Source organism: Tetrahymena thermophila, assembly GCF_000189635.1.
Source record: "Tetrahymena thermophila SB210 genomic scaffold scf_8254751, whole genome shotgun sequence".
Classification (NCBI taxonomy): Eukaryota; Ciliophora; class Oligohymenophorea; order Hymenostomatida; family Tetrahymenidae; genus Tetrahymena; species Tetrahymena thermophila.
Window position 1 is genome coordinate 77,571 of NW_002476511.1, and position 15,060 is coordinate 92,630.

Here is a 15,060-nt window from a genome sequence, read left to right on the forward strand (position 1 = left end):
TGAACAGAAATAATTTCTAAATTATTAATCTTGAATATTCCTATGTAGCAAATAATTAAAAGTAATCCAAGCTAATAAACTTAATAAAGTGGTTGAATAATCAAAACATGATTAATAATAAATCATATAAAAATAAGAAAACGATAAGTAAATAATAGTGGTAATAAATTAATTGCAAATAAGCTGACTTTAATTTCTTATGACTTATTTTTTCTTTCTTACACTTCTAATTTATTGATCTAATTTCCTATTAAAAAATTTATATCACATAATTAAAAAAACCCTATCAGGTTTTTATAAAACCTTACAGTCACAAAACACAAGGATAAAAACGATTCAATCTATGAGAAAGATATAAAGTAGAAAATTTTAGTATATTTTGGCTATTAACATTAAAAATACAAACTAGATTGAGCGTTTTTTGAAAGATTTATCTTTTTGAAACTATTAAAGAATGAACTAAAATATTTTAAACTATCTTAATGCAATATTAAAACAATTAAATTTATATTGCTCTCATATTTATAAGCGAGTTATATATTATTGATTTTCAAATACGTTTTTACAATATTTAAATTAAATTAGTTCAAATTTTTTTATCATATTTATTTATTATAAAATATTTTATTTTGTTTAGATATTTACTGAATCAATCAATATGATCTACTCTTTTACTTAAATTTGTAAATATTTATAAATACATATTAAATATATATTTTTTGAAAAATAGAGTTTAAAAGGAGAAATTAAGTGTCCATAATATCTTTAAAAGTATAAACTAGTCAATATATTTTAGAAAAAAACATTTTTTGATATGACTTTGTAATACGAATACATATTTTATAAGTCTTTATATAATATTCATAGAATTTAATCGTTATAAATATGATATTTGAAGCAATTCATACATTATATTTCATAGTTGGGGTATTTTTACTAATATTTAAATTAGATTAGATAATTTTTTTTTCACCATATTTATTAATATAAAATATTTTTTTGTCTTTAATATATGGTTTCATAATTAGTTAGTACAGTTTATTTCCTTAATTTAATTTTATAAAATATGTTTCTTTGTTTTAATTTTTTTCAAAATATATTAGGCGCTATTAATAATTTTTGTTAAAATATTTACTATCTATCTATTCTCCAATTTTATCATAAAATTTTATTAATTTAAATGGGGAAAAAATAATTTATTTATTAATAAACGAATTAAAGAAATATATTACTATTTATATTTAATAAACAAAAATATAAAAATAAGAATTAAAGAATATCGTTTCGTTTTTATAATATTAATATATCATTTTATAATTAGTTTCCTTACTAAAGTTCTATTTTTAGATTATTTTTTAAACTTAAATGAAAAAGGGTTATTAATTTTTTAGATAGTCAAATTATTTTAATTTGATAAGCTTTCATGTCTAAATATTTATTAGTATAATTATAACTCTAATAATTCAAACCTTTCATTCTACTTCTTCTGCTTCAATTTTACTTACACTACATCATAAATTTTAGTTAATATTAAAAGTACTGTATAAATTGGCTGTAGGAGCAATACAACTTAAATATTTATAGATATTATTAAACTTAGCTAAGAGATAGTGTATTCGTAATCAGTATAATCAGGCTTTGAGCAATAAAAATTTACAATAAAGAACTCTATATAAAGAGTAAACCAGAAAAAATAATTTACCATAAAGTAAATATTAGTTAGCTTAGATATAAATGGTCTCAACATAACTACCATAATTAGTTAAATAAAAGAAAGGTTAATTGATATTATGCTTATAGTCATCCATGAAGAGCTTAATTAAATAAAATAGGTAGGCAAGATAAAAGTTTCCAAAAAAAAGTTGATCAATAGGTAGTATCTTCTATATTTACATTCATAAATTGTTTCATTCTGAATTTTTTCTCTATTAATAATTTAGAATGTTCTATTTTTTTTATCTTCGATTTTTATATTTAAGAAGTAAATCAGATATTTAAATATTAAAATAGATATCAAAATTAAAATTAGGATTAGGCACTATTAAATTTTTTTATTTTCTATACTGTTACTCACAAAATATTTTAATTATGCGTTGATTGAAACTATGAATATTAGAATGCATAGCTAAAAATGTTAAACTAAAAATGAGCTAATTAAATAATCGTATATTTTAACTGATATATTTTGAATACTTTTATTTTATACTCTTTCTATTAGAATATAAAATAAAATAAAAACTAAGAGGTTAATCATAAACAGTATTACTCCTGAGCCACTATTATATACAATTTCATCTGGTAAATCAGCTGAATAGAATTTAGAATCATAAAATTAAATCTATTCTTAATTTAAATAACTTTTAAATAGATTTAAAAATGAAAACTTTTAAGATGGTAACTAACCTATTATTTTGTAATTAACAAAAAAATTTTTATTTAATTATGAGAAATTACTATTAAATTATTTGATTTTTACTTTTTAAATCCTTTGATGGGATGAAAACTAAAGCAGGTAAGTTAATATCGACTAATATAAGAAAGCTAAGTTTTTAAATAGAAATTCCTTGAGTTACAATAGAAAAACTTTATGTATTTAAAACTCCAGAAACTAATGTTTAAGTATATGAGCTATAACTAGATATTTCAGAGCTAGTTTTTGAAGATTAATTTATCTAATTAATTTAATCTTGGCTCAAAATAGGATCTTTATATTCTAAATAAATCTATTCACATTTAGAGTTAATTAAAATAAATCCTTCTAAGCAAACAGTAATTTAGTCTTTACTATTTCCTTCATCTGCTTAACATGTGATTAGACATGAGTTACACTCTTAACTGTTTTTAAAATATAATTTATTAATTTATCAAGCCAAATAACAATAATGAAAAAGAAAGAACTAACTTCAAATGAAATTAAAATAAATAAATTTTAATTATACCTTGAGTTAAATCCATTTATTTAGCATAAATTACATTATTCATCTGAAAATAGCTTATAACCAGGTGAACACTGTTAACATTTAGAAGAATTTTCACAAACATAACAATTAGATGAGCACTAGCCGCATCTATTCCCATCTAATTAATAGTTATATAATCCATTTATATTTTCACATAAACCACATGAACCGTCTGGAAATAAATAATAACCATTTTAGCACTTCTAACAGATAGTAGCATCTTAACAAATTTAACAATTTGATTAGCATTTCCCACATTTTTTTCCATTAATTTTATCGATGTAAAATCCATTTTAAACTCCACATAAATTACATGATCCATCTGAAAATAAGAAATAACCTGGTAAGCATAGCTAACAAATATTAGAATCTTAGCAAACTTAACAATTAGATTTGCATTTAACACATCTATTTCCATTCAATTCATATCTATAAAACCCATTTTAAGTGTTACACTAATCGCATGATCCATCTGGATATAAGTAATAATCTTTCAAACACTTTAAACATTTAGAAGAGTTTTGACAAATTTAGCAATTAGATTAGCATGAACCACATCTATTTCCATCTTAATAATATTTGTAAAATCCGTTTTATTTATCACATAAATTGCATGAACCATCAGCAAATAAATAATAACCTACTTAGCATTACTAACAACTGTTAGAGTTTTGGCATAATTTACAATTTTATTAGCATTAATCACATTTATCACCATTCAATTAATTTTTATAAAAACCATTCCATATTTCGCAGGTATTGCATAATCCATCTGGAAATAAATAAAAACCACTTGAGCATTATAAGCACTTAGTAGAGTCTATACAAATTGAGCAATAAGATGGACAATTACCACACTTATCTCCATTTAAAGAATATTTATAAAACCCATTTTTTATATCACATGTATTGCATGATCCATCCAAAAATAAATAAAAATCTTTTGAACACTGTTAGCATTTAGTTGAATCTTAACAAACTTAACAATTAGATGAGCATTTACCACACTTATCTACATTTAAAGAATATTTGTAAAATCCATTTTATATATCGCATTAATTGCATGACCCATCCGAAAATAAGTAAAAACCGCTTGAGCACTGTTAGCATTTAGTTGAGTCTTAACAAACTTAACAATTAGATGAGCACTTACCACACTTATCTCCGTTTAAAGAATATTTATAATATCCATTTTATATATCACACTAACTACATGACCCATCTGGAAATAAATAATAGCCAGATGAACATAGCAAGCAATTAGTAGAACTTTCACAAGTATCGCAATTAGATTAACATTAAATACACTTATTTGCATTCATGTAATATTTATTTTTACATATACACTTGCTTTAAGTAAAAGTAGCATTTGGATCACAAATACATTGCTAATTATTATTGTCAACTTAAGCGAAATCAGGACAAGTATTTACACATTTATTATCAAGTTAAAGGAAGTAGCCTGAAATACAAGTTTAACATATTTATTTTTCTGAGCATTTTACACAATTAGAAGGGCAGCATTATCTTGGATCTTAAGCAGAGCAATAAGGACACTAAGATGGACAATAAAGAGTATTTATATCTAAAAGATAGAAATTAGTGTCTCTCTTTAAAAATATTAAATTTCCCTATTTTAGTAAAAATAGAAATTTTAAAGAATTCTAAAAAGTAAATTTAAAAATTAACTTGCTAAAAGTTGTAATAATGTTATTAAATGTTAGGCAGCTAGTAATGATTGGAAGTCAGAAAAGAAGTAACTAATTTAACATTCACACTTGCAGATTGTGAATCATAAGTTACTCTATAAAAATAGTTTTGGATATATACATTATTCTAATTATTAAATTTTTTAATTTTAATATTTGGTCATTTTAAAATAATAAATAGACTTACTATATACTAAATAATATCCAAAGGATTATCGGTATTTAATAATTTATCTCCTGTTACTGGAATTGTGCTTAATGTAAATGCATCGAAAAATACAAATTAACTTTTTTTATGGTCATATGTAAAAATTAAACTTATCTAATTAATTTTTTGTAATGTTTAATTAATAAAACAATTTTTTTAAAAATAAAAATTGTTAATTACTCCATCTGTATCAAAAACTTAAGAAATAATAGCTTAATTTGCACTATTTATACCTAAATCTAATAATTTTGTACACTCAAATGTATCCTAGCTCAGAATTGCTTTGCAAAATTTATTATCTATCAGAAATAAATCGAATTTATACTTTTTTAAAAGAATAATATTTAATTAATTTTTGATTATTTTTATTTTTCAAATTTAAAATGATATTATATTTCATGTATGTTAATTTTATTGTAAAAGAATCATTTAAATAACAAAAAAATTAATTTTAAAAATTAAAATACTTGAAAAAAAATTAAGGAATGAATTGATAAATAAATAATTTTCTACATTAAACAATAATAATGTTTGTAGGTCTTTGGTTTGAGGTTTAAAGTTAGTATAAACATTATTTTTATAGACAATATAGTTGTTATCAATCACCAAATATGCTTAGTGCATAAAGTAATCTTTAGCATAAATTAAATCTTTAGAATTTTTTAGTTTTTGAAATGAGTCTCCTCGAATAAATTTATGTGGTGCATAACTGCTAGTACAGTAGCAATAGTAAAGCGAGCCCTAATTATATATGTAAAAATATTTAAATATTGATTTATATTTTTCTAAAAAATTTATTTGATTTTACATAATTTGTGACAAAGGGTTAATTACATTATTAACTAGTTCCAAAAGAGAGTTTCTAAAGATACCCTTGCTAATTACTAGTAAGAAGATTTAAATCAATTTCATAGTAAAAATATTCGAGCTTGATAAAAAAGATAAGCTTCTATTAACTCTTTTTAATTAAAATGTGAGTTAAATCTATCCTATCTGAAAAAATTGAGTGTTTATATTTTATAGTAAGTAGGAACCATAACTAAAACCAGCACCTGAGACAGGTGATGAATCAATCAAACCATTTATTATATAGCTCGTGACTATATTTCTATTTTAATCCAAAGTACTATATCTCCATTAACTATTTTCTGAAGTTTTATAAATAATTGCGCTTTTTTCCTAAAAACATGTATGTAAATGTTTATTTCCTATTTTATTTATTGTAAATTAATAAGGATTACTTAAATGAAGTAAACTGAATTCGTAATCTAAATCGGCAAATCAATACAAGATATTAAACTTAATAATAAGTTAATTAAAACAAAATAAAGATATGAGAGAGTTATCATTTGGATATCTGTCTTATTTTAACTAATCCAGCTTTTAAGTGTAATTGCTTGTTATTTCTTTTTATGTTCTATTATTTAACTATTTTTTAATTTTCTATTTTTTAACATAAAAAGTATCTTATATATCAACCATAGATAAATAAATAAGCTGATTAACTTTTTAATAATTGTTAATTACTTTTAATCAAATTAATTGAACATGTTTGACTAGAATTATTAAAAATAAATACCACATTATATCTAGTACATATTATTTATATCTATCATTAAATCATAGATACACCATAAGCTATCCTAAGTGAAAACCTATGTTTACAATCTTACATTAAAAAAAAATTAAATTTTTTCTAGTAAAAATGTATGATTTTTTTATAAAAAAAATGTTTATTTATAAAAATATAAGGTAATATTAATTTTAACTCCACACAATCTTATTTATATTTAGCTATTTTAGAAATTTTATTCTTCTAATTTAGCTTGTTGAAAAGTAATATTTATTGGTAAAAGTATATGATGAGGAATGATCACAAATTTAAATTTAATATTTTTTTTAAATTCTTTTTATATTTGTACAATATATTTTTCCATATTAATAACTTGTTTTTTAGACTGCAAATTTATCCTAGTTTTATTTTGAATGCAAAAGCTATTAATAATTTAATTCTGTTGATTGCATTCAATAAAATACATTTTATTGTTTTTCCTTCAATTTATCTTTTTAAAATCAAATAATTATACTAAAATTAATAGAAACCCATAAATTAATTATAAGAGCAAAATACTAAAATTAGACTAGAAAAACTAATAGCACTTTATTAATTCTAATAATATCTAATAATGAGACTTTGAACAATAGGAGCTTATAATTAAGTTTTCAGTAAATAGAGTAAGCCATAAAAAATGGTTTATAATAAAAAAAGCATTTTTAAGCTTAGAAATAAATGGTCTGTAAATAATAGCAATACTTAATTAGATTAAAAAAGTAAGATTTGATAAATTTTTTGGTTCTAAATTTTATCTCTATTAATAATGTAAAAAATCTTTATTTAGCTATTTTTGAGTGGTCTATTTAGATACTAGAACAGATATAAGAATGTTTAAAAGAAAATTACAATCAATAGAATAGAAAGACATAAGTTCATTTCTTTACTTTCAATATTTTTGTTTATGAAATATTTTATTTATACATTGATACCAACTACAAAAATTAAGATGCAAAGCTAGAAGTATTATATTACAAATGAACTTATGAGATTATCATATAATTTAGTAGATACATTTTAAATAAATTTATTTTATACTTTTTCTATTAATAAATAAAATAGAACAAATTAATCTTTGTTTAAAACTGAATTCTTTAATACTAGATAAACTTATTAACATTATTTCTTTATTAAAAAAAATCCATCATAGCAACTTGTACATTATTATTAACTACTTCCTTCACAAGTTAAACGCAATAAATTGTAAGTTATTCAGTTATTGTTACTTTTTTCAAAAAAATATTTTTAAAAATTATTTATTCATTTATGCTAAAAATATTAGTTTAATAAAAATTAGTACTAATTAAGAATTTAAGCGAAGTATTTTTTTAATTTTTACTTGATATAAAACCCTTTCTGAATATCACACCCGTTTGGATACAAATAGAAAAATCATGAGCATTACTAACATTTTGATGAGTTTATTTTAAAAAACATCACAATTAGATTTTAATACTAATTACCATTTAAATAATAAGTATTATTGCGTTTACACCTTTTATTTATAAAATTAGCGTTTGTGTCACATATAAACTTTTCAAATTAATAGAAATAAGACAAGTTTTAATACATATTTGATCTTTTTATACCATATATTCAGGACTACAAGTAAAACAAGTTTATTCGTCATTACATTCAAAGCAATTTGAACTATAGGATTAATTATTATTTTAAATAGGACAATGTTAATAACCAGCTCGGCAATAAAGTAATAAAGAGAAATAAATATTTAAAATCAATTTTTTACAATTTTAAAAAAAAACAAATAAAATTATTTTTTTTTTAGTTTTAAAAGCAAAGATATTTTAATATCAATATATGAAAATTTATGTATTAAAATTTTTAAGATATAACATAATATAGTAAAGATGAAGTTATTAATTTAATATTAAGATTTGCTGACTATGAATTTTTAGTAACTGCATAAAGATTAGAAATAATTTCATAATTTTCTACTATATTAATATTCTATCTTTAATTTTTTGTAATTTAAAATATAATATTCTACTATGTGATATAAATTAATAAATAAATGAATAAAAAATATTTATCTATTTAATGTCTTGAAATCAACTAATTTTATATTAATTTATAAATAATTATCACTTTCAAAAGTTATTTTTGGAATATAAAAAATTATAAAATATTTAGAAAAATCATTATGTATATAATCTTTATCTATTTATTTACTTGAAAGAAAAAATTATGGATGTGATTTTTAGAGATTAAAATTAGTTTTAAAAAAATATTTTTTATTCAAAATAAATATGATAATAATAATAAAGTTTTTAATAAAGTTAATAATAAAATTTTTCATAAAGTTAATAATAAATAAATTTAAAATAAAAATTTAAATAGAGTAAAATTAATTTAATGAATGATTTATAAAACAATTAAAAAATATATTACTTTTTAAATTTTACTAAAAAAATACAAAAACAAGAATTAAATAATATCATTTAGCTTATAAATAAAAACCTCTTGAGCACTATTTGCATTTAGTTGAATCTGAACAAACTTAGCAATTAGATGAGCACTTACCACACTTATCTCCATTTAGATAATATTTGTAAAATCCTTTTTATATGTCACAGTAATTGCATGACCCATCCGGAAATAAGTAAAAACCACTTGAACACTATTAGCATTTAGTCGAGTCAGAACAAATTTAGCAATTAGATGAGCACTTACCACACTTATCTCCATTCAAAGAATATTTGTAAAATCCATTTTGTACGTCACAGTAATTGCATGACCCATCTGGAAATAAATAAAAACCACTTGAACACTGTTAGCATTTAGTCGAGTCTGAACAAATTTAGCAATTAGATGAGCACTTACCACACTTATCTCCATTCAAAGAATATTTGTAAAATCCATTTTGTACGTCACAGTAATTGCATGATCCATCTGGAAATAAATAAAAACCACTTGAGCACTGTTAGCATTTAGTTGAGTCTTAACAAATTTAGCAATTAGATGAGCACTTACCACACTTATCACCATTTAAAGAATATTTATAATATCCTTTTTATATGTCACAGTAATTGCATGACCCATCCGGAAATAAGTAAAAACCACTTGAACACTATTAGCATTTAGTCGAGTCCGAACAAATTTAGCAATTAGATGAGCACTTATCACACTTATCTCCATTCAAAGAATATTTGTAAAATCCATTTTGTATGTCACATTAATTGCATGACCCATCAGGAAATAAATAAAAACCACTTGAGCACTGTTAGCATTTAGTTGAGTCTTAACAAATTTAGCAATTAGATGGACACTTACCACACTTATCTCCATTTAAAGAATATTTATATTATCCATTTTATATGTCACAATAATTGCATGACCCGTCCTGAAATAAGTAAAAACTGCTTGAGCACGTCTAGCATTTAGTTGAGTCTGAACAAACTTAACAATTAGATGAGCACTTACCACACTTATCTCCATTTAGATAATATTTGTAAAATCCTTTTTATATGTCACAGTAATAGCATAACCCATCCGGAAATAAGTAAAAACCACTTGAACACTGTTAGCATTTAGTCGAGTCTGAACAAATTTAGCAATTAGATGAGCACTTACCACACTTATCACCATTTAAAGAATATTTATAATATCCATTTTAAATGTCGCAATAATTGCATGACCCATCTGGAAATAAGAAAAAACCACTTGAACACTGTTGGCATTTGGTTGAGTCCGAACAAATTTAGCAATTAGATGAGCACTTATCACACTTATCTCCATTCAAAGAATATTTGTAAAATCCATTTTGTACGTCACAGTAATTGCATGATCCATCTGGAAATAAATAAAAACCACTTGAGCACTGTTAGCATTTAGTTGAGTCTTAACAAATTTAGCAATTAGATGGACACTTACCACACTTATCTCCATTTAAAGAATATTTATAATATCCATTTTATATATCACACTAACTACATGATCCATCTGGAAATTAATAATAGCCTGATGAGCATAACAAGCAACTTGCAGAATTATCACAAGTATCACAATTAGACTAACATTAAATACACTTATTCGCATTCATGTAATATTTATTTTTGCATATACACTTGCTTTAGGTAAAAGTAGCATTTGAATCACATATGCATTGCTAATTATTATTGTCAACTTAAGCGAAATTAGGACAAGTCTTTTCACATGTATTATCAAGTTAAAGGAAGTAGCCTGAAATACAAGTTTAACATATTTATTTTTCTGAGCATTTAACACAATTAGAAGGGCAGCATTATCTTGGATCTTAAGCAGAACAATAAGGGCACTAAGATGGACAATAAAGAGTATTAATATCTAAAAGATAGAAATTAGAGCCTCTTTTTAATAAAATTAAATTTCCCTATTTTAGTAAAATTAGAAATTTTAAAGAATTTAAAGGATATATTTAAAAATTAACTTGTTAAAAATTGTAATAATATCTTTAAATGTTAGGTAGCTAGTAATAATTAGAAGTCAGAGAAGAAGTAATTAATTTAATATTCACGCTTGTAGATTAAGAATCATAGGTTACTCTATAAAAATTGTTTAGGATATATATATTATTCTATTTATTAAATTTTTTAATTTTAATATTTGATCATTTTAAAAAAAAATATTCTTACTAAATATTAGATAATATCCAAAGGATTATTAGTATTTAATAGTTAATCTCCTGTTGCTGGAATTGTATTTAATGTTGATGCATCGAAAAATACAAATTAACCTTTGTTATGGTCATATGTAAAAATTAAACTTATCTAATAAATTTTTTGAAGATTTTAATTAATCAAACAACTTCTAAAAAAAGAAAAATTTTTATTTACTCCATTTGTATCAAAAACTTAAGAAATAATAGCATCATTTGAACTATTTACACCTAAATCTAATAATTTTGTACATTCAAATGTATCCTGGCTCAAAATTGCTTTGCAAAACTTATTATCTAACAGAAATAAGTCAAACTTTTACTTAAAAAAAAATAATATTTAATAAAATATTTATTATTTTATTTCTACATTAAATAAAAATAAAGTTTGTAGCTTTTAGGTTGGAGGTTTAATTTAAGTATAAACAGTATTTTTATAGACAATATAGTTATTATCAATCACCATATATGTTTAATACATAAAGTAAGCTGTAGTATTAAGTATATCTTTGGAATTTTATAGTTTTTGAAATGAGTCTCCTACTATAAATTAATATGGTACAAAAGAGCTTGAACATTAGCAATAGTAAAGTGAGCCCTAATAATATATATATAAAATCTAAATATTGCTTCATAATTTTAAAAAAATTTATTTGATTTTACATAATTTAAGACAAAGGGATAATTACATTATTAACTAGTTTAAAAAGAAATTTTTTAGAGATACCCTTGCTAATTAGTTGTAAGTAGATTCAAATCAATTTGATAGTAAACTAATTGCCTCTTTATAAAAAAGATAAGCCACTGTTAATTCTTTTAATTAAAATGTTAGTAAATTTATTCTATCTGAAAAAAATTGAGAGTTTACATTTTATAACAAGTAGAAGCCAAAGCTAATATCAAATTAGCTCATATAGACAGGAGATGAATCAGCCAAACCATTTATCATATAACTTGCAATTATATTTCCATTTTAATCTAAAGTACTATATCTCCATAAATTATCATCTGTTGTCTTATAAACAATTGCGCTTTTTTCCTATAAACATGAAAATATTTATTTCCATCTTGATTTATTATTAATTCATATAATAGATTTACTTAAATGAAGTAAAGTTAATAAGTTATCTAAATAGGCAAATTAATGCATGATATTAGACTTAATAATGAGTTAATTAAAACAAATTGAAAATATGAAAATCTAGTTTTCATAAGGATGTCTGTCAGAGTTTAAATGTAATTGCTTTCTCCTTCTGTATGTCTTTTTATCTATTATTTTACTATTTTTAAATTTTGTTTTGACAATTTATTTTTACTTTATTTTTTTGAATCTTACTGCTTATAACAGATTAATAAATATCTTATAAAGTATTCATATTAAATAAATAATCTGCTTAATTTTTTGATATTTTGTAATTATTCTTACTCAAATTAATTGATATATTTGATTAATATTTAAAATACAATAACCACATATTATCAGGTAAATATTATTTACATAACAAATCTAAGATACACAAAAAGTTCTCCTAAATCAAAACTTAACTTTTTATCTTACACTTTAAAAATACCAAATATAATAAATTAAATTATGGTTAAATGGCAGCCAAAATACTTTTTTTTCTTTTTTAAATCAGAATTTATCTAACATATATACCTTTGCTTTAAAACCTAGCCTAGCAGAATAATTTTTAAGCAAAAATTCTATTTTTGCTTTAAGATTAAATTTACTTATTTTTTTTTAAATTTGTTATCATAGGTAGATCTTCAATTTTTAGTATTATTTTAAAACAATTTTATATTATTAATAAAAGAGAAATTTTTATTAACTACTCTAAATAAAGATATTTCTTAGATAAAAGAATTTTTAAACAAAATAAAAATTTTTCCTCTTGTTTAAGAGCGCTAAGGGCATTAAAAATAGAACACTTATATATACTCAACAAAAATCAAAAGTCTTATGAAAATAAATCTAAATAAAAAACTAATCTTTTAAACATTACTAGTTTGACTATGATAGATTAGATAGAAAATGAAGATACCCAACGAAATATTTATTTGAATTATCAATATTTTCAAAATGATTAGATTTGAACATTCTTAATTAGCGAAAATTGTATATTTATTCAATCTGATAAATATAATAAAGTGGTTAAATAAGGAAAACATAGATAAAATAAGAAAAATAAATAAGTTGTAATAAATTAATTGCAAATACCTAGATTTAATTTGTCCCAGATTATTTTTTGTTTCTTACACTTCTAATTTAAAATTCAAATTTTTTGATAACAAAATATAACAAACCCTTTGAGGTTTTTAATAACCTTACAGTCACAATTAGTAAGAATAAAAACTATTTAATAAAGATGTTTAGTAGAAAATCTTAGTATTTTTTAGCTAGTAACTTTAAAAATAGAAATTATGTGGATAAATCTTTTATATGTCTTTATATAATATTCAAAGAATTTAATGGTTATTAATTTGATATTTTTGTAGCAATTTAAATATTTATAGTATTGGAAAAATAATGGTTACAAATATTTAAATAAGATAAGCTCAGTTTTATTTTTGTAATTCTTATTAAAAAAAGTATTTTTTTGATGTATTAATTAAGTCGTATCTTTATTTCCTTAAATTTAGTTTTATTAAATTTATTTCTTTCTTTTAGATTATTCAGATATCATTGTCATATAATCTTATAAATTTTAAGTAATATTTAAAATTTTTATTAAAATATTTACTCAATATTCTCAAATTTTATCATTTATTTTATTTTAATAAAAAATACTTTTTCATTGTAAAAAAATAAGTTTTTTAACTAAAATTAAATGATAATTTAATTGTAGAAAATATATATTTAACCTTATATTGAAAGAAAAATACTGACTTCTATAAAAGAGTATAGATTAGTAATCAATAAAAAATTAATAGTTAAATATCTATATACTAATTGATATTTGTAGAGAATATGGAAAATTTGTGATTAGTAAATTTGATTTTTTTTTCTCCTTAAATTTATTACATATTAATTTTACTTTAATCTAAAATAAAATACATTTTTACTAAACCTTTTGAGTCTAAAATTTTCATTTGTAATAATGTAATGATCATTTAAATATTCTTTAAAATTACTCTCTTTATAAAATAAAATCTATTATATATATTAGCATTTGATGACTTATTTATATCCTTCTTAGCTTTTATTTTATCAGTAATTAATGTTAAGTAAATTAATAAATAAATTTTTCTATGATTGAATTTTTTTGTTTATTTTGCTTCTAAATTATATTTTATTCACTATTTTAAATAATATTTATCAAGATTGATTATTATTAATATAAACTATATGCAAAAATAAATCACATAAAATAATTTTATAAGATATCTTAAATTTTGAATAGGTTAAATAGTTTTATAAATAAAGCCTTCTTTGGATATTTATTTTTAAAAAATAATATTTAATTAAAAATTATAGACACAACGATAGAAACAACTAAGAAATCTATACCAAAAAGAATAAAAAATGACACTATTTTGCTATTAGAGTAGCTCACAGACTAGCAATTAATAACCCCGAGAATAATATAATAGTAGAGAACTAATAAACAAAGCATTATGAAAGTTGATATTATTCTTCCTACTTTCCTAAACTTATATAAAGATTATAATATTAACACACCAACAATTATTATTGTAGAGTTTATTATTGAAACAAAAACCATCTGTGCTTGATTATATCATTAATAAAAAATTGTTGAAATACTTAATGAGTGAATTATTCTTAGATAAAAAATACTAAATCTCAAAGGTCTAGAAAGCTATTTATTATGAGTCAAAAAAATGTTAAAAAATTAATGAAAAAATAAAACTCTCCAAAATAATGATTTTTGAAGAATTTTTTTTTATTTTTCAACTAA

At 21.3% G+C, this 15,060-nt stretch overlaps 3 protein-coding genes across 3 annotated transcripts; 2 read left to right on the forward strand and 1 right to left on the reverse strand. All coding sequences in view use genetic code 6, as the record gives it.

The window, feature by feature from the left end:
- Positions 1–1,907: 1,907 nt before the first annotated feature.
- On the reverse strand, positions 1,908–5,062 carry TTHERM_00942820 (hypothetical protein; the record flags this gene model as incomplete). Its single annotated transcript, XM_001031023.2, has 7 exons — positions 1,908–1,925; positions 2,267–2,403; positions 2,477–2,835; positions 2,940–4,591; positions 4,650–4,796; positions 4,857–4,956; positions 5,058–5,062. The coding sequence occupies 7 exons, from the start codon at positions 5,060–5,062 to the stop codon at positions 1,908–1,910; spliced, it is 2,418 nt and encodes an 805-aa protein (XP_001031023.2).
- A 4,012-nt stretch (positions 5,063–9,074) lies between these two features.
- TTHERM_000942838 (Sex-determining region protein) lies at positions 9,075–9,854 on the forward strand (the record flags this gene model as incomplete). Its single annotated transcript, XM_012796290.1, has 1 exon — positions 9,075–9,854. The coding sequence occupies one exon, from the start codon at positions 9,075–9,077 to the stop codon at positions 9,852–9,854; it is 780 nt and encodes a 259-aa protein (XP_012651744.1).
- A 120-nt stretch (positions 9,855–9,974) lies between these two features.
- TTHERM_000942839 (Sex-determining region protein) lies at positions 9,975–10,693 on the forward strand (the record flags this gene model as incomplete). The annotated part of the gene is made up of 2 exons (XM_012796291.1): positions 9,975–10,549; positions 10,648–10,693. 2 exons carry the CDS (start codon positions 9,975–9,977, stop codon positions 10,691–10,693), a joined length of 621 nt encoding a protein of 206 aa, XP_012651745.1.
- Between the last annotated feature and the right edge of the window lie 4,367 nt (positions 10,694–15,060).